This window comes from Carcharodon carcharias, chromosome 10 (assembly GCF_017639515.1).
Source record: "Carcharodon carcharias isolate sCarCar2 chromosome 10, sCarCar2.pri, whole genome shotgun sequence".
Classification (NCBI taxonomy): Eukaryota; Metazoa; Chordata; class Chondrichthyes; order Lamniformes; family Lamnidae; genus Carcharodon; species Carcharodon carcharias.
This window is the reverse complement of record NC_054476.1, coordinates 54,634,345-54,658,564: the sequence shown is the minus strand read 5'-3', so window position 1 is coordinate 54,658,564 and position 24,220 is coordinate 54,634,345. Positions and strand designations below refer to the sequence as shown.

The 24,220-nt window shown below is 43.6% G+C and overlaps 1 protein-coding gene across 1 annotated transcript in view; it reads right to left on the bottom strand.

The window, feature by feature from the left end:
* otog (otogelin) overlaps positions 1–24,220 on the bottom strand; it is a 346,092-nt gene that overhangs the window by 258,786 nt on the left and 63,086 nt on the right. The window contains exons 10-14 of the mRNA XM_041196645.1: positions 15,193–15,299; positions 14,817–14,926; positions 12,451–12,576; positions 10,955–11,063; positions 980–1,026 (exon numbers count right to left, since the gene is read on the bottom strand). Coding sequence (XP_041052579.1) covers positions 980–1,026; positions 10,955–11,063; positions 12,451–12,576; positions 14,817–14,926; positions 15,193–15,299 — 499 coding nt within the window. The remainder of the gene's footprint in view (positions 1–979; positions 1,027–10,954; positions 11,064–12,450; positions 12,577–14,816; positions 14,927–15,192; positions 15,300–24,220) is intronic.

The following is a 24,220-nucleotide window of genomic DNA, read 5'->3' as shown; positions in this document are numbered from 1 at the left end:
ACACTGTACACACGCAAGTTATGTGGTGCCACCATTCTGACATGGCTTTGAGTGAACCTATCGGCGTGGAATAAAGAGAGGTGAATTTATGTGGTAATCATTTTACTTTGATAGAACAAATGCTGTTCAATATTCAAATATCAGGCAGGGACACAAGTTACTTTGTTAAAAAAACTAAGGGAAGTCACGCATGACTAGTACAGCTAAAGGGTGATGGAGTTACATAACACATTAGGAATGGCTGTTAATGTGTACAGGGATAATGAATTCAAGGGACAATTGAATGTGGTTCTGGAGATATTGAGTGATGTTAGGAGTGGTTGATTTCTGAGAAAGATTAGGCTTATTTGCATAATGGGTACTTCTAGTATTTAAAAAATTATTTTTTATATTTAGGTCAACCATAAATTGTTAATGTCATTGTGGTAGAAATCCCTCTTCTTACTCAGGTAATATCTACCCATTGCTCATCTCAGAAATAGAGGTTAGTAAAATGGTAATTCATTAACGAATAAATAAAAATTCAATAGGCTCTGAATTCACAGTGCTGAGATTGTTTTACAAATGTAAAAATGATGCACTAATGGGAAGGCCCATGCACAATTTGCATGTGGACCTGGGACGCTACTGAATTCAGCCGTACTTTTTTTTTGGCAGTTAATATTGAAATGAGACTTCTGCAGCAATTTCCATACCTTATCTCAATGTGGAAGCAGGAGGAATAGGGGCTACTTGAAACAGTCTTACCTGCCAGTTGACTACTTTAGTAGGCCACCTATTTTCCATCTACAGCTTGCAGAAAATGTCAATGAAAACCAAATCTAAAAGCAGTTCAGGTCTCCTGGATGCCACATTGAGAGGGCACTGCAGGTGTAGCCTCAATATTGTGAACATTTGTTGCCCAAGCCCAAAGCTCCCCCAGTAACAATAAATGGCAAATGTGCACTATATGTAGAATGCAATAAGAAAAATTATTTACCTGAACAATTATTCTCTGTACAGTTCCAAATGCCACCTATGCAAATACTGCAACCAAATAAAGATATTTAAAGTGAAATGAGTTGAAATAACACTTCAATTCCTTATTAGGATACATTTTTTTTTCAAATCAACCTACAATTACTTCAGAAATATATAGGTAACACTTTGACAGCAGAATATTTAGCACCAGCAGAAAGGGAGGGAAATAGATGGTAATAGTGAAATGGGGAAAATTGATTATAACAAAGGAAAGTGGGAAGCGAGCAGAAGCGCGTGCGCATGTGTGTGTGTGTGTTCAGGGCGCAGGGTAATAGGGGGAATGAGAGCATGGCAGTTGTGTATTGGGTGGGCTAGGGCCATCATCAGCTCAGAGGGAGTAGGGAGAAGAGTACCAGCTTGAAATGGGTGAACATTTGTATCGTACCAGTTTAACTGGACAGAGGTGTTCCAGTTTGAATTCAAGGAGAGGAAGAGAGGAAGAAAAATGTCAAAATGAACTAGAAGGAGAAAATAATATCTCTATTACAAGGTGAGAGCTGGATAGAGGCTCTCGCCCCCTGTTTGGAGGCAGAGGGGCATTTAATCAAACTTTTTCCACCTCCAAATGAACATGTCTGAAGTGAGAAGGTCCACTTATGGCCTCATCCCGCCGCCATTGGCATTCAACACATCAGTGCCTGATCAAGGGACCCAGCGTCAGGAAAGGTTTTGGGGGGATGACCACTGAAAGTCACCTCCTGCTTTTTCTTCTGACATCCCTCCTCCTTCCAGTCAGAGACCCCTCCATGAAACCTCCTTCCTGTTCTCACTCACCTATGGTCCTAAACCTCTGGTGCATTACCAGCAGCTGTCACCACTCCCTGTTGACGCTGCCTATAAGGGAGAGTTACCAGCTTATGATTGGTTGGCAGTTCTCAGGGGTGGGGGATGGGGGGGCAGGATTGCCATACCTATGGTCCTAAATCCTGGGGAAGGCCTGCCTCTGGCCAGTTAAGCACCTGAGAGGCAGTTAATATGGCAGGCCTTCTTCAACCACCGTGACCTGGATTAAATTTTGTCCAATGTTCCTGAATTAGATCTGGAAGGGATAGAGAGCCTCTCAAAAAATCAGTCCTTTGAGCATTTACCTTTCTCTTTTAGATCTTCATGTATTTATGTTTGTCTTCTACATGATCAGGAGGTCAGATTCATGGATCAGAATCCATAACCTTCTGACTCAGAGGTGAGAGTGCTGGCACTAAGCCATAGCTGACACAAAGGTAGTCACTTGGGTGTTGAAACTGTTAATTTGTCACATTTCTGCTCAATGTATATCAAGCATAACTTTTATTTTAAAGGTCCATTGACTTGTCCTCATTGTTGCTTGCTGCCTGCCAAGTTGACTTCTGCCTCGTGAAAAACAGTACAACAGGAATTACAGACAAGCAGCAGGTGTCACTGAGAAGGATGGGTTAATGACTGTGGGCCTGGCTTGTGGTGAGTGGGGGGGGGGGGGGGGGGGGGGGGGGGGGGGGGGGGGTGCGTGCAGAATTGTGGGTGGACAGTGAATTCAGAATTGGTGTGCCAGATAGTTGCACTATCTCAGATTAGCTGAAGTGTGCCTAAACTGATGCATCCTGGGAACTCCTAGATGCTGAGTGAGTGGCTACAGGTACTCTTGCCATGGTAGTTTCCTACTACTACTGTTCCTCCACTTTCTCCCATGTAGTATGGTCAACACCTTCCTCCTCATGCAGCTCTAGTCCTCATTGTTGCTTGCTGCCTGCCAAGTTGACTTCTGCCTCGTGAAAAACGGTACAACAGGAATTACAGACAAGCAGCAGGTGTCACTGAGAAGGATGGGTTAATGACTGTGGGCCTGGCTTGTGGTGAGTGGGGGGGCGGGGGGGTACATGCAGAATTGTGGGTGGACAGTGAATTCAGAATTGGTGTGCCAGATAGTTGCACTATCTCAGATTAGCTGAAGTGTTCTGATCCAACAGAGCTCTAGTCCTCTCTGTTGTGCAATGTTGTGCAAGGTGCAGTACACCACTATAATTCAAGGTACCCTTGCTGGCACACACTGAATGAAGCCCTCAGATCTGTCCAGGCACCTGAATCACATCTTCAGCATTCCAATGACTTGCTCAATGACTACTCTTGTGTACACATAGCTTCGGTTGTACCTTTCCTGTGCATCAGTGGTAGGCTTCCTCAGAGGTCAATAACTAGGTCCTTAGCGCATAATCCTTGTCCCTAAGGAGCCATCCACTGACACTGTTTAAAGATATGAAAGATCTATGGGAGAATTGACTGGCACAGAACTAAGGCATCATGGCAGCACCCTGGGGTTCTTGCACAAACATGCAAGATGATCTTTCAGTGGTTGTATAGCAGCTGAATTAATGGAGTGAAATCTCTTTCAGTTAATGAATACTGATCAATAATCCGAGTCGCCTTGATTGCCATGCATCCAATTTATCACTCTCTGTATCTGTGGGAATCCTGTCAGGGAGCAAATCAGAGGATCCCCTCATGCCTGGCTGCAGTAATAAAGAATTGTGCTCCGAAACTAGCTGCACCCCTGGCCAAGCTGTTCCAGTACAGCTACAACATAGGCATCTAATCAACAATGTGGAAATTACAGCCTTGGTCCAAACATGGACAAAAAAATCTGAATTCAAGAGGTGAGGTGAGACTGACTGCCCTTAACATCAAGGCAGCATTTGACCAGGTGTGGCATCAAGGGGCCCTAGCAATGTTCAAGTCAATGGGAATCAGGGGAAAACTCTCCAATGGCCAGTCTTACCTAGTACAAAGGAAGATGATTATGCTTGATGAGGGCCAATTATCATAGCCCCAGGACATCACTGCAGGAGTTCCTCAGAGTAGCATCCTTGGCTCAACCATCTTCAGTTGCTTCATCAATGACCTTCCCTCCATCTTAAGGCCAGAAGTGGGGATGTTCACTAATGATTGCACGGTGTTCAGTACCATTTACAATTCCTCAGATACTGAAGCAGTTCCTACCTGTATACAGCAAGATCTGGACAACATTCACACTTGGGCTGATAAGTGGCAAGTAACATGCATGACACACAAGTGCCAGGCATTGACCATCTGCAACAGGAGAGAATTGAACCAAATTCGCCCAAAGTTTAATACCGTTACTATTGCTGAAACTCTACCATCAACATCCTGGGGGTTATTGTTGACCAGAGACTTAACTGGGTCAGCCATATAAAAACTGTTCCTATGAGAGCAGGTCAAAGGCTGGGAATTTTGTGGTGAGTACCTCATTTCTTGACTCCCCAAACCCTGTCTACCACCCAAAAACAGGAATGTGATGAAATGTTCTCCACTTTCCTGGATGAGTGCAGCTGCAAAAACACTCAAGTAGCTCAACACCATTCAGGCTGCTTGATCAGCACCCCATCCTCCACCTTAAATGACTACTGCTGCACAGTGGCAGTAGTGTGTACCATATACAAGATGCACTGCAGCAATTTGCCAAACCTCCTTTTACAGCACCTTTCAAACACCCGATCTCTACCACTTAGAAGGAAAGAGCAGCAGAAGTATTGAAACTCCTCCATCTGCAAGTATTCCTTCAAGATACACCAACCTGACTTGGATCTATGTTGCTGTTCTTTTAATGGCCCTGGGTCAAAAACCCGGAACTACCTCTCTAACAGCACTGTGTGAGTACCTACACCACATGATCTACAACAGTTCAAGAAGACAGCATCTTCTCAAGGACAAATAGGAATGGACAATAATTGCTAATGATGCTCACATCCCAAGAAGGAATAAAAAGTAATTCTGTCTGGACTATCAGCAGTAAAGTGGACAAAGGTTGTACTTACTGTGAACATTAGAGTACAAGATATTTTTTGTAACTTGTGTTATCCTTTACAATCCTTACAAATCTGGATACATTTGTAGAGGTATAGTTGTGGATGAAAGAGTATTGCAATATAGTTTATATTTTCTTGTTTAATAAATGTTTTATGCTTTTGTTAGAAGTTCACTAGCTGACTCCAGTGACTCAATTCAGTACAAAGAAGAACAAAGAAGAACAAAGAAAAGTACAGCACAGGAACAGGCCCTTCAGCCCTCCAAACCTGCGCCGATCATATTGCCCGTCAACTAAAACATTTTGCATTTCCGGGGTCCGTATCCCCCTATTCCCATCCTATTCATGTATTTGTCAAGCTGCCTCTGAAACACCACTATCGTACCTGCTTCCACCACTTCCTCTGGTAGTGAATTCCAGACACTCACTCCCTCTGTGTAAAAAACTTGCCCCGCACATCTCCTTTATAGTTTTCTACTCTCACCTTAAATCTATGTCCCCTAGTAATTGACTCTTCCACCCTGGGAAAAATCTTCTATCTACTCTGTCTATGCCACTCATAATTTTGTAAACTTCTATCAAGTCGCCCCTCAATCTCCGTCGCTTTAGTGAGAACAATCCGAGTTTCTCCAATCTCTCCTCATAGCTAATAACCTCCAGACCAGGCAGCATCCTGGTAAACCTCTTCTGCACCCTCTCCAATGCCTCCATATCCTTCTAGTAGTGTGGTGACCAGAATTGCAGGTAATATTCCAAGTGTGGCCTAACCAAGGTTCTATACAGCTGCAGCATGACTTCCCAGCTTTTATACTCAATACCCCTGCCAATGAAGGCAAGCATGCCATATGCCTTCCTGACTACCTTATCCACCTGCATTGCTACTTTCAGTGACCTGTGGACCTGTACACCCAGATCCCTCTGCCTGTCAATGCACTTAAGGGTTCTGCCATTTACTGTATAATTCCTGCCTGTATTAGACCTTCCAAAATACATTACCTCGCATTTGTCCAGATTAAACTCCATCTGCCATTTCTCCGCCCAAGTCTCCAACCAATCTATATCCCATTGCATCCTTTGACAAACCTCTTCACTATCTGCAACTCCTCCAACATTAGTGTCATCAGCAAACTTACTAATTAGCCCAGTTACATTTTCCTCCAAACCATTTATGTATACTGCAAACAGCAAAGGTCCCAGCACTGATCCCTGCGGAACTTCACTAATCACAGCTCTCCATTCAGGAAAGCACCCTTCCACTGCTACCCTCTGTCTTCTATGATCAAGCCAATTCTGTATCCATCTTGCCAGTTCACCTCTGATCCTGTGCGACTTTACCTTCTGTACCAGTCTGCCATGAGGGACCTTGTCAGAGGCCTTACTGAAATCCATGTATATAACATTCACTGCCCTTCCATCATTGGTCATCTTTGTCACTTCCTCGAAAAACTCGATCAAGTTAGTGAGACATGACCTCCCCTTCACAAAACCATGCTGCCTCTCACTAATACACCCATTTGCTTCCAAATGGTAGTAAATCCTGTCATGAAGAATCTTCACCGGCCTGTAATTTCCTGGATTATCCCTGCTACCCTTCTTAAACAATGGAACAACATTGGCCATTCTCCAGTCCTCTGGGACCACACTCATAGCCAGTGAGGATACAAAGATTTCTGTCAAGGCCCCAGCAATCTCCTCCCTTGCCTCCCTCAGTACTCTGGGGTAGATCCCATCCGGCCCTGGGGACTTATCCACCTTAATATTCTTCAAGACGCCTAACACCTCCTCTTTTTTGATCTCAACATGAAACAGGCTATCTACACACTCTTCCCTAGACAAATCGACCCATCTCTATGTAACTAAACAAACAAGTAAAAGTTAGGATTTATCAAACTGGGTTCCACCCTAAGAACAGGCTTGTCCAGCGGTAACCTCAGCTCAGGATCATAACAAAGTGAAGGCTCTTATGGGATTTGAAATGGGATGTTTGCACATGGAATAATAATTGGTTCAGGATTATCATTATAAGTTGGGATCTGTGAATCCCTATAAAACGAGTATGTGGAGGCAAAGAGGTATTGGACACAGTAATCGGAGTTGCTGTGAGGTATATTATACTAGTTGGAATTCAAAATGGCTTTCGAGGTTGCTAAGGCTTTTTTGACAGATGGAAAACGTAACACTGAACGGTTTACAGAAATTAACCAAGAGTAAGCTAATGGAATTGGTGGATAAGCTGGAGTTAGAATTACCCGAAGGGATTTAAAAAGCAGGCATAGTTGAGGTAATTGCATAGCATTTAAAACTGGAAGGGATACTAGAGAGACCACATTCTACATGGGGTGAGTCAAGTGAGTGAGCTAAGATCCTGTTGCAAATGAAGTAACTTGAATTTGCAAGAGAAAGAGAAGAAAAAGAAAGGGTGGAAAAAGGAAAAGAAAAAGAACCTGGAATCGAAAAGGCTAGAGGTAAAGGAAAAAGAAAAGGAAAGAGAAAGGGCAGAAAAGGAAAAAGAGACAGCATTTCAAAGGGAGCAAGCAAGAAAGAAAGAAAGCTGGAACTGGAATTTTCAGACAAGGGAGAAGGATAAAGAAAGAGTGGCAAGGGAAAGAGAGAAGGAGCAAGAAAGGGAATGCCAGCTTAAAAGACTAGAAGTTAAAAAAGAGATCTCAGATGCAGAGGAAGGTTCTGATGATTAAAGAACCCTCAACACAAAAGCTAGTGGTGAGATGTTTAAGTCTGGCTCTCCCAAAGTTTGAGGAAAGGGATGTAGGATCTGGCTTGTTCAGTGGTAACCTCAGCTGGAGATGATAAAGAATAACTTGGAGGCAAATAAGTTCATGGTGTTGTCACTTTCACTGCCACAGGTAAGGTGAGCCCATGTGGTACACTTGGTTCTTCTTTCAGGAGGCTGCAAAGGTCAGCAACCACCTGACAAGAAAGTCTGAGCTGACAGAGCCACAAACACTCAGCCATGTCCGGAAAGTTAATCTTCTGCCTATACACCCTGTTCTCGGGGTACCACCTTCTTGCTAGACAGCAAGTAACAAGAATTCCTTAGGAGTAACATGGTGATCAGTACAACTCATCATAAAATACGCAAAAAAAATATTTTATTTGTTCATGGGATGTGGCATCGCTGGCTAGGCCAGCATTTATTGCCCTTGTTCAGAAGACATTTTAAGAGTCAACCACATTGCTGTGGGTCTGGAGTCACATGAAAACCAGACCATTTGCCATCCTTACCTTGTCTAGCCTACATGTGACTTCAGACCAGGTAAAGATGGCAAATTTCCTTCCCTAAAGGACACTAGTGAACCAGATGGGTTTTTTACAAAAATCAGCAATGGTTTCTTAGTCATTATTAGACTTTTAATTCCAGATTTTTTACTGAATTCAAATTCCACCATTTGCTGTAGTGGGATTCGAACCCTGGTCCCCAGAGCATTACCCTGGGTCTCTGGATTGCCAGTACAGTGACAATATCACTACGCCACCGTCTCCCCAGTGTGCAATTATGTTGTCACCATCTTTTTATTGAGTGCACTATGGGCCAGACTTTGCCATCCCAATGCTGGAAAACACACATGGACAGTCAAAAATGGAGTCGGGGATCTTAAATTCAAATTTCCTACTCAAATCCTGCCAATCACCATGTTTATCAGTACAGGAATCGTGACAGGTGGCAACCTAATGCACTGTCAAAGTGACATCAGGTTTATGCTTTTAAATGCCTGCTCAGTTGTGAATTTCCCAGATTTGATATCTTCAGAAAAGTGGGTAGGTTCCTGAAGGCTATGTGAAACACATCAGGTAAGTTGTTCCTGCGGGGAAGCCTATTGTAGAGTCCGAGACCATTTCACAGATCATTTTAAAAGGTCTTACCAACTTCAAATGTCATAATGTAACGGTGTATATTTAGTTAAATATGCTTTTAATGAAGTGCTTGATCATAGGACTCTTTCTCTAAAAGGTAAGAGATCATTAAATTGACCAGCATTGTGTAAGTGTTCACATGCATTAGAGTACTTTATCCAGTTGATGTAATGTTCTTCTACATTCAACAGTGTTGAGAATCTAATTTTAATGGATCATCGGGATCCTGTGCTTTGTTTTCCATATCAATTTAAAGCTTAGACATTGGTTGAGCTTTTTAAATAGCTGAATAGATGCCTGACTTCTTTGATTGAAAGTCCATCTGTTGAGCCTTTAAAAAAAGGGATCAGATGGGTGGCCATCTGTCCTGTCAATTTCAAAAGGCATCATTGCTCTCTGGAGGGTTTATTTATTCAGTTGTGTAATGAAACCTCATTATGAATGCTTGTCTGAGCTCCAAATCCCTCTTATGGGTTTAGCCCAGCATGCGTTGTTTACACAGCTGTAAAAGGAACAGTGAGTTTTGTTTGATTAATAGTTTATGAGCAGCTTTGATTAAAATATTTGAAGAGGTTTTTGAATAGTTGTTTATTTATTTTTTATAGATTATGAGCACTTAAGGGGAGAGAGTTTCTTTTTCAATGGGAGTTTGAATAGCTATGTGTTTGATTAACAGGTTCATGTGTCCTAAGAGAAGCATTTTTTTCAAGTGGAGTATGAATGCCTGATTGCTTTCCTTTTTTGTACCTCATGAGAATTGCAAAACTTCCCAGTAGGACACATGAATCCTGTCCATAGTGGATACTGGGTGATTGGGTATGGAGGGGCATGAGGAGGCAGGCAGAGAACATGGGAGATATGAGTGTGCATAGATGGAGCATGGGGGCATGGAGTGGGTATAAGAGATATGGGTGGGCATGGAGTCAACATGGGAGATACGGGTGGGCATGGATGAGGCATGGGGGCATGGAGTGGGCATGTGAGATATGAGTGGGCATGGAGGGGGCATGGGAGGTATGTGTGGGCGTGGTGGGGTCATGGGGGCTTGGTGTGGGGTGAGGAGGTGTGAGGGATGAAGGCTAGCTGGCCTAACTGTCATCCCAATGAATGGAGGTAGCCCTCCATCCTGCTGGCCTCAGCATCCACCCGTCTCCATTCCCACCTCAGGCCCGCATCAGCCCTGACTCCAGCCTTCCCCACAACTCCCTGGAATGAAAATGACATATTTGTGCGCATTCACTTGGGATATCGACATCAGGAAATGGCCTGACTCGTGATTCCCAAGCCACTGATGAAAATCTGGCCATACATCTCAGTTGAGCTTGTTGTAGCACATTCATCAAATCTTGAATATGTGAATATGCTTATGCTTAGTCTCTACATAACATCTTCCAGCCTCTGTCATTTTAAGTTTCAGAATTTTCTTATCTATTATACAATGGGCATCCACTTTTAGAATGCTAAAGGATGTATGCAGAATAACTAGCTGCATAAAACACCAAATTCTATGCTCTGTACATCAACGTCCAATACTATATACCAAACCTTTTCATCTTTAACTATTTTATCCAGGTCATCAGGTGACAGGCCTGAGATCCTGGCAGCCATGATTTCCCCTGCAGAGTTCTCAGGAACAAGTTGACGGAAGCTGGAATCCTCTCTCCTGGCAAGTTCTTTCTTTACTTTCTCCACAAGTCCACCTCACAATTTGATCCTGAATTTAGAATTTTGGGCAAGGGCTTCTAAACCATGAAGGATAATTGATCAAAAACTATAAAATTCTGGGGCAGTCCTGTTACATGTAATAAGGGTGCTTTTCTGACTTTGATCTCCTGGAAGGGAGATTTACATGCTGGGAAAGTATATTGGAAATCCAGACATGCCCTTCATTCAAGGTTTCAACCACTTAAGTTAATGGTTGGAAAATAGTGCTTAGAGTGCATCCAAATCTCTGATTAGCACTCCTACTTGGAGAATAAAGACAGAAAATTAGGTCAAATATATCTGTCCAGTATATTCATATCACTTGTTTATGTTCATTGTCCTGTTGTTCTCCAACTTATCATTCCTGTTATAATTGGAGGTCCAATTCTATTTAAAACTCTCCCTATCAAGCACATATTTAACAAGGTATATAAAAACTTGAATTTACATTTATGACACACCATCTGATACATGGATAATAAAATAGGAATTTATAGTACTTTAATGTAAAATAAATTCTACTAAAAATGGAAACAACTCATTGAATAATAAGTCACTAACCAGTAGCTGCATTGCTCCTGAATTACAGAGCCTGATGTATAGGGAATACCTTGAAACATACAAGGACACTCAGTGGGGTTCAGACAGGTTCCATTTTCGTGAATTAAACCTGTGAGAAGCAATTACATCAATTTATATCTCATTTTTAAAAGCGTTTTATGGTTGTCAGAAAATTGTATAGGTCATGGCACTGGATTTTACATTTAAGCCTTAGATTAGAAGCAGGTGCAGGAAATGAGTCATTATGGAATGTCAGCTGATGAAACTGGAATTAATAACAACATTTCTGTAATAATAATATTCGAGCATCAGGAAAAATTAAATTGCTCTATAAGAACACTTTTTCAACAACAGCATATTTACAATAGCATCTTTAATGTAATGAAACATCCCAAAGTGCTTCATAGGGTCATTATAAAATAAAATATGACTCAGAGCTACGTAAGATGATATTAGGTCAGATGACAAAAAGCTTGGTCACAGAGGTAAGTTTTAAGGTGTGTCTTAAAGCAGGAAAACATGGTAGAGAGGGGGAGAGGTTTAGCAAGGGTATGCCAGAGCTTAGGGCCTAGGCAACTAAAAACACAGCCACCAATGGTGGAGCAATTAAAATTAGGGACACATAAGGGGTCAGAATTAGAGGAGCACAGATATCTCGAAGGGTTGTGAGGCAGCAGTAAATTACACAGTAGGGAGGGGCGAGGCTATGGAGGGATTTATAAACAAGGATAAAAATTTTAAAATCAAGATGTGCTTGATTAGGAGTCACTTTAGGTCAGGGAGCACAGGGGTGAAAATGGAATGGGACCTGCTGCAAGTTAAGCAGAGTTTTGAATGACTTCAAATTTAGAATGTGGGAGAGGGCTGCATTGAAATAGTTGAGCTGAGAGATAACGAAGGAATGAATGAAGATTTCAGCAGCAGATGAACTAAGGTGGGGCAGAGTCAGGTGGAAATAGGCAGTCTTTGTGATGGCATGAATATGAGGAAGCTCATTTCAGGATCAAATGTGACACCAAGGTTGCAAACAGAGTGGCTTAAAGGACTGCTCAATTAAAAATAAAATATAAACACTTCTGTTCACCCTGTTATTTGATTTGCTGTATCTTTTCCCACTGTCTCTGCATTTTTACTTCAACCATAATTTTACATTTCCCTCAACTAATATACTGGTTGTCCATTCTCAGCTTTTTTTTATTTTTAAAGAAAACATTTATATCCTGGTTTCACTTCCCTTCCTCCTCCATTCTTATTTGGAGACAAGGGCATTTTAATATTTATTTTAAATTACCATGTCACTGTCTAAAAACCAGATCCAAAGATCAGTTTCAAAGACAATTAAATAATTCAGATATAAAGATATATATTCTGTCATTGTCATACAAACAGATCAATTTTTGATACATTGAAACAGTGTAGGCTGACAATGGACAAACAAAATGAGGCTTAACCATGATCATTAATTTTAGCTTAAATGTTCTAAGTTATAAATCTACCTTTAGGGCAATAGCATCCATCAAGACACTGAAAATCACTGTCAACGCACTCCTGCTCTAGGCCACATGACAGGGGACAACAATCTACACATTCATGGTGGACAAATTCACCTTCACAAATTGCCACTGTGGGGATAAAAAAAGGCACCAAAAAACAAAGATTAGCAACTAAGACAACTTGAGATTTTCATTCATGAATTGTCGTATTATATTCAAAAGAGGTAGCTTTTGGAATTTTTACATTTATCAAGTAACAATAACTCTGAGGAATTAAACACATCTCTACTTTTGGCTCCCAATACCAACACCAAATATTTCTAGTTCTAGTTTAGTATAGGCTAAATGTAAAATAAAATTCCCTCCACCCTTTGATGACAGTTTACCTCCAGATCAATCTAAGTAGAGTACCTTAAATTATATCTGCATGAATTACACATTTCCCACACTATCTAACTTAATGACTTATCTAAGTGAGATCTTGTGAGATCCTACAATATTGGCAGCAACTTTCATACAGTCAATCCATAACAGGAAGTTTTGGACACAGACCGGGATTTTCCAGTGCCACCCACAGTGGGAATCGGCGCAGGGTGGGGTCAGGAAGTTTGGGAAGCAGCCAAAAGTCCATTGATTCTGGGTGGGAATTTCCGGTCCAGCCAAAATCCCACCCACAGTCTCAGATGTTAACTATACTTCATGAGTTACAGTAGAATAATCAGAGCCTTGTTGCAAACTCTTTCTATCAATTGTTCCACTTTTCAACACAAATTTCATTGATTTAACTTGTTCCCCTTTATAAACACACAATCTCATCATTTAGAAATAAGCTACATGCCTAGGGTATATGTATATATAATCAGACTGATAGATAAAGGAATAGGTCAGTGCAGTCATTTTTGTTTCACTAAGTTACTTAAGGGGCAGAATTTTCTCCCCGTCTGGGGGTAAGTTCAGGAGCAGGCGCGTGCAGGCGCGCCACCGATCGGTGCCCCCAATCAGGGGCATGCCGCCATTTTACGTGGGCAGGCCATTTAAGGCCCGCCCAATGTGACGTCCACCAGGAAGCGCTGTGCACTCCCTGTGCGGGTGGGGGGTGGCGGGGGAACTCCCTAAGCCGAGAGTGTGCTCTTTCACGCATGCGCACAAAAGAGCACACTCATCTCCCTGAGGCTAAGTGCTGCCTCAGGGAGATCGGCTCCAAATTCAAGAATGTTAAAAATAGAAAAATGAAATTTCCCTGACATGTCCCCTCATGTGACACTGTCACACGAGTTGGGACATGTCCATCACTTTTAATCAAACTTTTAGTAAATTTTTAAAAACCTACACGAAACCTCATCCCACCTGTGGATGAGGTTTCATGCTTTCTCTGAAGCCCGCCAGGGCTCCCAGCCTGCCCACCAACCTTTAAGTTGGACGGGCAGGTCCTTTATCTACAGCAAATTACTTTTTAAATGGCTTCAATTGCTGTTGACAGTTTGGCGGACACACAGCTGATTCGGCTGCGCCTCCACCGACCTGAAAATTGAAATGATGTGGGGTGACGTCAGGAGTTCTGCCCGATGTCATCCCACATCATTTTATGCGTCGGCGTGCGGGTCCCACCCCTCACACGCTGACCGGGAAATCCTGCCCAAGGTTTCATTTCCATAGAAATAAGGCTAATTAGATAATTCATCTTCAGTAATGATAGTTAGCCTGGAAAGGGACCCACAGACAGACAAAGCCTCTTGCTATAAAGGGAGAGCAACAGGTAGAGGTTAGAACAAACAACCATACGACAAAGCTGTGCTAGGTTTTTCATTTAACCTTGCTTAATTAAAGGGTTCAAGAAGACTTAGGCTCTGAGAAGAGAAGCGTAAGAAGAAGAAGAAGAAAGAAAGAGCTGCTCACCCATGCCAGCTCTCCTGCCCAAACTGGAACCACACTCACTACTTTTTATTACCATATGGTGTGTCGGATAACTACTGTGTCCTATTTAATCTTAACCCCTAATTAAACTCAACATCTTGGTTGCACTCAATCTTGATTGATTGATTAGACACTCAACTACCTTTCGAAATTTAAAAAATATCACATTGCTCTGTTCTAAAAACATTTTGTTCTCTATGTGCATTTAGTGCAGGTACCCGTCTCAGCCGAATAATTGCATAGTATAAAGTGGGGCCATAGATCCAACAAACACTGCCAGGCCCTAAGTCATCCACCTCCATTGTTGATGAGGATGGTCTCTCAGCTTTTGCCTAGATACGCTTGGTATTGACACAATTAATTTAAATTTTCTAATTTGTGACCTAAAAATCACTTTGCGTCAATGTAGGCGGTGTAGTAGGACTGGTCTATAGGGCTGTTGTATTGTATCATACCACATTGGTTGAATAGCTGTCTCCATTCATGTAGTGGTCGATTCGCTTGTGCACAAGCTCTGGCATACTCGGTCAGCACTCCACAAAATGTTGTATTATCAGGTCCATACCTGATAGAATGGGGGAAAATAACAAAATAGAACAGTAATTGCACAGCTAGATTAATCTTGTTTTCTTCATTTAATCAAAGTCTGGTATTTGATTCCTGAACACTTGCAATCCAGACAATTAATCTGGATTTTTGGAATGGTACAAATTATTATTTTTAACACTTACATAATCTTTTATCATCACAACAACATTTGTGGGATTATAAACTGTATGAAACTATTAATAAATATTGCAAATAAACATTTTAGTTTTTAAACATACTCACATGCAGAGATCATTCACACAGCTGGCCATATATGGATAAGGTTGAACATAATAATGGCAGAGGCTAAATGGATATCCAAGAAGCACTGTGCATGTCTTTCTTATTTTCTGGAGATTATCACAAAAATAATAGAACTCTCATAAAGACAAGGTGTAAATTAAACATATACTATGTTGCAGACTAGAAATGGAAACTAGCATTATCTTTTCAATAATATATTACAAACTTATCAGACTCTGTAACTAGTCTGATTACTTACACAGAAGAAGAAAATGCAACAAGAGTTATAGTTACACAACCAATAAACTGTTCCAAAATAACTTTTAACTGAGTCTAGATGAAACATTAAACTGACGATGACTGTGGAGCCCCTTTTAGTGATTCTTAAATGAAATATATTGTATGAAGTGGGGAAACAAGGATGCTAGAGTAAGTAGTCCATTCATATTCTACATTACAACTGAGACTACACTTCAGTAGTACTCCATTGGCTGTAAAGCACCTTAGGACATCCTGAGGTTGTGAAAGATACTATATAGATGCATTTATTTCTTTTTATTATACTTCTGTCCTTTACAGCTAAAGAAGGTTCATTTCACAATTGTATGGAATCTTCAAGAACCATATAATTAAGATATTAATCATTTCCTACACTAATTAGATACGGTGACAGTAGATTCTTGACCAACTGGTCCTTTTTTATCAGCCCCTGACAGATACTGAAACTAGTCTTAATGAGGATAACTGCACACTCCTGTGCTCCCAGCACAGAACCTGACTTTGAGGAGTATAGGTTGGTGAAAGGGGCTACATGTGTAGCTATCCTAGGAGTGGGGGTTTACAGAGGTGCTCCTCATGTCTGAGGGCCAGTGGCTGCAGTTTGCAAATGTAACATCATTTTTCTCCAAGAGATCAATAGTTGAAATTCAAAGTCTACTGAGGGTCTGACAGAATTAATAAGTAACTATCTGACGCTGAGGTAACATTACACTTAAAATCAGGCCCCCAACTCCAGGAGCCCAGAAGAAACCCTGCACTGGTTTGCTTGTCGTACTCATCACATGACGAGCCTCCCCAACCCCCAACTGGGCTATTATCAACAGCAGTGGGATGAGGCCCTGAAGTACCATTAATTGGCCACTTAAATGCCCGCGAGCCATTTAAATCTCCATTCAGTTCAGTGGAACGGTAATATCCTACTGGGTAGAAGAGCCTGTAAAATCCAGGCCTCTGCTTCCACTGCCTTTTTTTAAATTCATTCATGGGATGTGGGCATTGCTGGCTAAGCCAGCATTTATTGACCATCCCTAATTGCCCTTGAGAAGGTGGTGGTGAGCTTGAACCGCTGCAATCCATGTGCTGTAAGTAGAGGCACAATGCTGTTAGAGAAGGAGTTCCAGGATTTTGACCCAGTGACATTGAAGGAACAGCGATAAAGTTCCAAGTCAGGATGGTGTGTGGCTTGGAAGGGAACTTCCAGGTGGTGGTGGTCCCATGCATCTGCTGCACTTGTCCTTCTAGGTGGTAGAGGGTGTAGGTTTAGGAGACACTGTCCAGGGAATATATTTGAGTTCCTGCAGTGCATCTTGTAGATGGAATGCACTGCTGCCACTATGCGCTGGTGGTGGAAGGAGTGAATCTTTGTGGATGGGGTGCCAATCAAGTGGGCTGCTTTGTCCTGGATGGTATCCAGCTTCTTGAGTGTTGTTGAAGCTGCACTCATGCAGGCAAGTGGAGCGTATTCCAACACACTTCTGTCCTGACTTGTACCTTGTAGATGGTAGACAGGGTTTGGGCGTCAGGAGGTGAGCTACTTGCCACAGGATTCCTAGCTTCTGACCTGCTCTTGTAGCCAAAGTATTTATGTGGCTGGTCCAGTTCAATTTCTGGTCAATGGTAACCGCTAGGGTGCTGATAGTGGCACCAGTGATGGTAATGCCATTGAATGTCAAGGGGTGATAGATTCCCTCTTGTTGGAGATAGTCACTGCCTGGCACTTGTATGTCACAAATGTTACTTGCCACTTGTCAGCCGAAGCCTGGATATTGTCCAGGTCTTGCTGTATTTGAACGTGAACTGCTTCAGTACATTAAGAGTTGCGAATGACGCTGAGCATTGTGCAATCAACATCCTCATTTCTGATCTTATGATGGAAGGAAGATCATTAATGAAGCAGCTGAAGATGGCTGGGCCTAGGACACTACCCTGAGGAACTCCTCAGTGATGTCCTAGAAATGAGATGATTGACCTCCAGCAACCAAAACCATCTTCCTTTGTGCTAGATATTACTCCAGCCAGTGGAGAATTTTACCACTGACTCCCATTGACTCCAGTTTTGCTTGGGTTCCTTGATGCTACACTCAAGTCAAATTCTGCCTTGATGTCAAGGGCAGTCACTCGCACCTCTGGAGTTCAGCTCTTTTGTCCATGTTTGAACCAAGGCTGTAATGAGGTCAGGAACTGAGTGGCCCTGGTGGAACCCAAACTGAACGTCAGTGAGCAGATTATTGCTAAGCAAGTGCCGCTTGATAGCATTGTTAGTGATCCTTTCCATCATTTTGCTGATAATCAAGCGTAGACTGATGGGGCAGTAATTGACTGGGTTGAATTTGTCCTGCTTTTTGTGTACAGGACATAGCTGGGCAATTTTCCACATTGCTGGGTGGATGCCAGTGTTGTAGCTGTACTGGAACAGCTTGGCTAGGGGCACAATTTCTGGAGCACAAGTCTTCAGTACAATTGCTGGAATATTGTCAGGGCCCATAGACTTTGCAGTACACAGCGCTTTCAGCCATTTCTTGACATCACATGGAGTGACTCGCATTGGCTGAAGACTGGCATCTGTGATGCTGGGGACCTCTGGAGGAGGCCAAGATGGATCATCACTCAGCACTTTTGACTGAAGCTTGTTGCAAATGATTCAGCCTTATTTTTTGCACTGATTTGCTGGTTTCCCCCATCATTGAGGATGGGGATATTTCTGGAGCCTCCTCCTCCAGTGAGTTGTTTAATTGTCTACCACCATTCACAACTGGATGTGGCAGAACTGCAGAGCTTAGATCTGATCCACTGGTTTGGAATCTTTTAGCTTGTGCAGGGTGTGGTGGAGGGAAGTAACCACGCATTAGGGAAACCTAGTATAAAGAGACCATTCCTCCACAGCTGAGACAGTTCAGACACAGCCACATTGACATGCTTGGAGTCAAGCCTCTAGTTTATCTACCCACTCAAGCAACGCAGTGGCATCAAAGTGCCACCAAATGCTCCTGACCTTTTCACCCTTCGGCACAAAGTGCAAACTAATGAGCATTTTAGTGGACTGGAGAACAGTTGGGCACATTGTACAATTTCCTTGCAAAAACTGGCCATGGAGGAGTCACTGGTGGAGGTGCTCACAGCCCCTCACAATGTCATCATCAAGATCTGGACCAGCCTTCCCCATGGTTCAAGCTAACAATGCAGCCTTGCAATGCGGGTTAGGAGAATGCCTGCACCTGAGCTGAGAGCACAGCATGCAGTCTAATCGTCAAAACCGCGGCTAATTGGTCAGGCAGGGTGGGGCGGAGATAGGTGGGATGTTGGGCAGCCATGTAGCACACTAAACTCTGGCCATCCAAGTGGTTGCCAGCACTCTCTGGGATGTTTAGATGTCATCTTTCATTCCCGCAGATGACCAAGAACCAGTGTCGCCGAAGACTGCGCATGTCTAGGGAACTGGTCAGTCACATCTGCCAGCTGCTGCAGGATTTGATGCCACGGGGACATGGAGGGCATCCACTGCCATTGGCCTTTCAGGGCTCTACAGGTGACCTCTGGGATATCACAAGCCTCCACCTACAAGTGTATCCATGAGGTCACGGATGCCAGCTTTGCAAAGGCACACAACTTTATGCATTTCGCCTGTGATCAGGGAAACCAGGATGTCAGAGTGCTGGGATGTCCAGATCTCAGGTTTCCCACAGGCGCAGGGTGCACTCGACTGCACTCATGCGCCGCTCAGATCTCCATGGCAACAAGTGGTCATCTATGCCAACCGCAAGAGCTTCCACTCGCTGAATGTTCAGCTGGTGTGCAACCACCACAAATGCATCTGCAGATGTACGCACAGTTCCCAGGGAGCGTGCACAACTCCTACATTCTCAATCAGTCTCAGATCCCTGACGTCTTCCAGGGTCTATAGAAGCTTCAGGGTTGGCTCCTTGGGTACAAGGGCTACCCACAGAGGATGTAGCTGATGACACCCGTGTGGCAGCCTCTGACTGCAGCAGAGCAAAGGTATAACGAGGCTCATGCTACAACTAACAATTTGGTGGAGCAAACATCAGAATACTGAAAATGAGGTTCCAGTGCCTGGACTGGTCTGGTGGAGCACTGCAATATCATCCACAGAGGGTGTCACGCATTGAGGTCGCCTGCCACACCCTTTACAACCTGGTGCTGCAAACAGGTGAGGAACTGGTTGAGGAGGAGATGGAGGAGCTTCACATCTGCTCCGATGAGCAGGACTTGACAGGGATGAGGGTGGGGACGTCTCTGAAGGCTATGATGAAGGCGGTGAGGCTATCGTACTAGCCAATTGAGGCAGGCGTGCTCAGGAAGCCTTCATAATTGCTAAATTTGTGGAGGATGATGACAAAATGTTGTGAAGAGACACCATGGATCCTCACATTGCACCTGTGAACGTCTGACTCCAGTTTGGCTGAAGGCAATGAAAGTACCCTCTGTGAGAATGCTCCTGTCATGGAGATTCAGCGGAGGCCCTAATAGTCACTTGATTCCAGGAAGATGATGATAGCATGCAATGGGGACACTCCATAGATCTCTGTGAACATCTTACTCCTGTCTGGCTGAGGGCAGCTCACCTGTCATCAGGATCATTTCATGGAGACGCAGCCATGTCAGCCTTCAGTACCTGACCCCTTCAGGAACGCAGCATCACTAGTCACAGATGCTGATGGGATGGGGGCCAGCCCCACCTTAAGGGTGCTGAGAGCACACAGCAAGAATGATGGAACTCTGTGGTGCTTGCCCCCGGCATTCTAGCAGCAATGACAAGCACCATCGAGGTGCAGGCATCAGTAATGTATCCAGTGATTGTGAGGCCAGACCATTACTTTGTTCTGAAGGCTGCATAAAGCACAGGGATGAGGCCTTGGACTGAGATACCTACCTTTACCTTGTGCAGGAACCAAGGTTTCACATCTGAGTGCCACGAACACTGCTCACCAGAACAAGGAGCTATAGGCAGGAAGACATTCTTGGAAGTTTATTTACAATAGTAAGCATTATGTATAAGTGATTAACACCCATGCCCAGGCTACGCAACTACATCTTCTTAGTGCTTGGCCTAAATAGCCAAGTGGTTATGGTACTGGGTTTGTAACCCCAAGATCAAGAGTTCAAATCTCACAATGGCAAACTATGAAACAATGTAACTTCATCTGAAATAGATGGAAACGGGTTTGTACTCAAAAAAGTTACATCTTCTTAGTCTTCCTAACCCTGCAGTTATGTTTTGATGCTCCACCGACATCCAAAGCGGAGGTGGAGGCAGCCTGCTGACTGCTATGCCCAGTCTATGATGACCTTGGCAGGCATCCTCTGGAGGGCCAGGACCTGAAGGGCCTCAACTACTTTCGGGCTCTTGCTGTGTGGCAGTGGCACCCTCCTCGGCCAGTGGAGCAGGAGCTGCTGGGGTCACAAGAAGAGTAGATTTGGATGGGCCAGGCACTGCCAGAATCACCTGGGTAGATGGCTCTGGGGTGTCAAGCTGCTGGTCCTCCTCCCTTTGGGTGCCTGATGGCCCAAGGCTGACTCCCTGAGGAGAAGGGGAAGCTGGAGTGAGATCAGGCTGCCCCGCACCTCTCTCTCACGTACACACTGTTGGAGACCATCTATGGCATCAGCGATGGAGTTCAGCCCGTGCAGCTGTGCAGTACTAATGTCTTGGACCAAGGTCTCCATGGCGACTGCCATCCTACCAGTGTTGACCTCAGTGTGTTGGCATGTCGGCACTTTCACCTCAACCTGAAGGTGGACGGACTCCTCCATCATGCTTTGCAATCTGAGCAGTGCAGTGGACATCCCTTCCTGATGTTCCCAGGCTTGCCTTTGCAGCTCCAGCAACTGAGGTATGACCGAGTCCAGAAGCTAGCCATCTGACTTGGACTCAGCAGATTTCTGGTCTCCAGCAGTCCTCTGAGTGCCGGAGAACTTAGAATTCCTTGCCGCTACCTGCTGTGGATCACACAGTGCGATTTATTCACCAGATTGTGATCCCAAGGCTACTCTGAAGCTAGGTCCTGCCGAGGTATGTGTCTCTGCGCTGGTAGAGGAGTATAGTTGAGTGCTGTGATGAGTCTTCAATGAAGGTGCCTTCAGAGGTTTCTTTGGGGCTTGATTTGAGGTCCTGGGTCGTGGACTCCATCGGCTGTCTCCCTGATGTGCCTGTGAAAGCAAGGAGAGATAATTAGTGCATGGCAGGGGACTGTAGAACATGGGAAGTGACTCGCAGCATGGTTGGCTGATGGATGTTGCACTGCTGGATTCTCACTTCATAGAGCACCACCGACCTCACCATCAGCCCAGGAATGGTCCTGATCTTCGCCAGCCAGCTGGATGGCTTTGTTTTCAAAGTCTGTGAGAACCTTGATTTCAGACATTCCTCCACCAGTCTGTGACCTCTCCCTTTCGTTATGTGCCAACTTGTCCTGCATGAATACAGATGGGGAAAGTGTACGCAGGATGCCTGCCAGGCCAGTTTCAGGCCAGATGATAAGTATGCCTGGCTTGAGTGAGTGGTCCCGCGGATGGGACAATTAATATGTGTGAGAGAGTGAATAGTGATGTTCCTTGAATTGGCAGTGTGAGATCCCTGTGGGTGTGTGATGGGTTTGTAATTGTGTGAATTGGAAGTGATGAGAAGAGTGATTTACCCTGGCAAAATGGAGGAGATCATTCATCCTCTTTCGGCACTGGGTGGTTATCCTCTTTTGCGAGCACTGGCACTGACCACCACTGTCACTGCCTCCCCAGCCAGCTTGGTGATGTTGCTGGCCCTCCTCCGCCCACAGCAGGGGTAGAGGACACTACGGCGGGCCTCCACGACATCCAAAAGGCTCTCAAGGTACGTGTCACTGAAACCTGGGACTGCAGTCTTCTTGCCTGGGTCTGTCCTGCCAGTGGGACAGGACATACCACTTGTGGTGATGGTAGTGTCTGCAACATTATCTATAAGGTATGATTCCATAAGTATGGCTATGTCAGGCTGTTGTTTGACCAGTGTGTAAGGCAGCACTCCAATTTTGGCACTAGCCCCCAGATGTTAGTAAGGAGGACTTTGCAGGGTCGACAGGGCTAAGTTTGCTGTTGTTGTTTCTGGTGCCTAAGTCGATGCTGAGTGGTCTGTCCGGCTTCATTCCTTATAGACTTCGTAATGGTTTGATACAACTGAGTGGCTTGCTTGGCCATTTCAGAGGGCATTTAAGAGTCAACCACATTGTTATAAGTCTGTTGTCACATGTAGGCCAGACCAGGTAAGGATGGCAGCTTTCCTTCCCTAAAGGACGTTAGTGAACCAGATGAGTTTTTACAATTGACAATGGTTTCATGCTCATCATTAGGCTTTTAATTCCAGATTTTTATTGAATTCAAATTCCACCATCTGAATTGGTGGGATTCGAACATGAGTCCCCACAGCATTACCTTGGGTCTCTGGATTACTAGTCCAGTGAGGAAAGGAGTTCCAAAGACTCACTGCCCTCTGAGAGTATTTATTTTTCTCATCTTTGTCTTAAATGGGCACCCCTTATTTTTAAACAGTGACCTTTAATTCTAGATTCTCCCATAGTTGGAAACATCCACTCCACATCCACTGTCAAGGGCTCTCAGGATCTTATATGTTTCAATCAAGTCACCTCTTACTCTTCTAAAATCCAGCGGATACAAGTCTAGCCTGTCCAATCTTTCGTCATAAGTCAGCCCACCCATTCCAGATATTAGTTCAGTAAAACTCTGAACTGTTTCTAATGCAGTTACATCCTTCCTTAAAGAAGGAGGCCAACATTGTAACACTGTACTCCAGATGTGATCTCACCAGTATGAAGAAATAATCTCATTAATTTATATTCAATTCCTCACGCAATAAACAATAGCATTCTATTAGCTTTCCTAATTACTTTATGTTCTTGCATATTAGCCTTTTGTGATTCATGCACCAGGACACCCAGATCCCTCTGAATCCCTGTTCTGCAATCTCTCACCATTTAGGTAATATATTTCTTTTTTATTCTTCCTGCCAAAATGGACCATTTCCCATTTGCTCACATTATACTCCATTTGCCAGATCTTTGCCAACTCACATAACCTACCTATGTCCCCTTGTTGCCTCCTCATGTCCTCTTCACAACTTACTTTCCTACCTACCTTTGCATCATCAGCAAATTTAGCAATCATATCTTCAGTCCCTTCATCCAAGTCATTTATATAAAAAGTTAAGGCCTCAGCATTGATTCCTGTGGCACAGAACTTATTACATCCCACCAACCAGAAAAAGACCCATTTATGGCTGCCCTCTGTTTCCTGTTAGCTAGCCGATCTTCTATCCAAGCCAATATGTTATCTTTTGTACCATGAGCTTTTATTTTCCACAATAACCTTTGATGTTGCACCTTATCAAATGCCTTCTGGAAATCCAAGTACAGTAAATCCACTGGTTTCCCTTTATCCACAGCACATATGACTCCTTCAAAGAACTCCAATAAATTAGATAAACATGATTTCCATTTCACAAAACCATATTGACTCTGCCTGATTGCCTTGAATTTTTGTAAGTGCCCTGCATAAGACCTTTAGTAATAACTAACATTTTCCATATTATGATGCTAAGCTAGCTGGCCTGTAGTTTCCTGCTTCCTGCCTACCTCCCTTTTTGAATAAAGGAATTACATTTGCTATTTTCCAATCTAATCCAGGGAAATTTTGGACAATTAAAACCAACGCATCAATTATCTCACAAGCCACTTCTTTT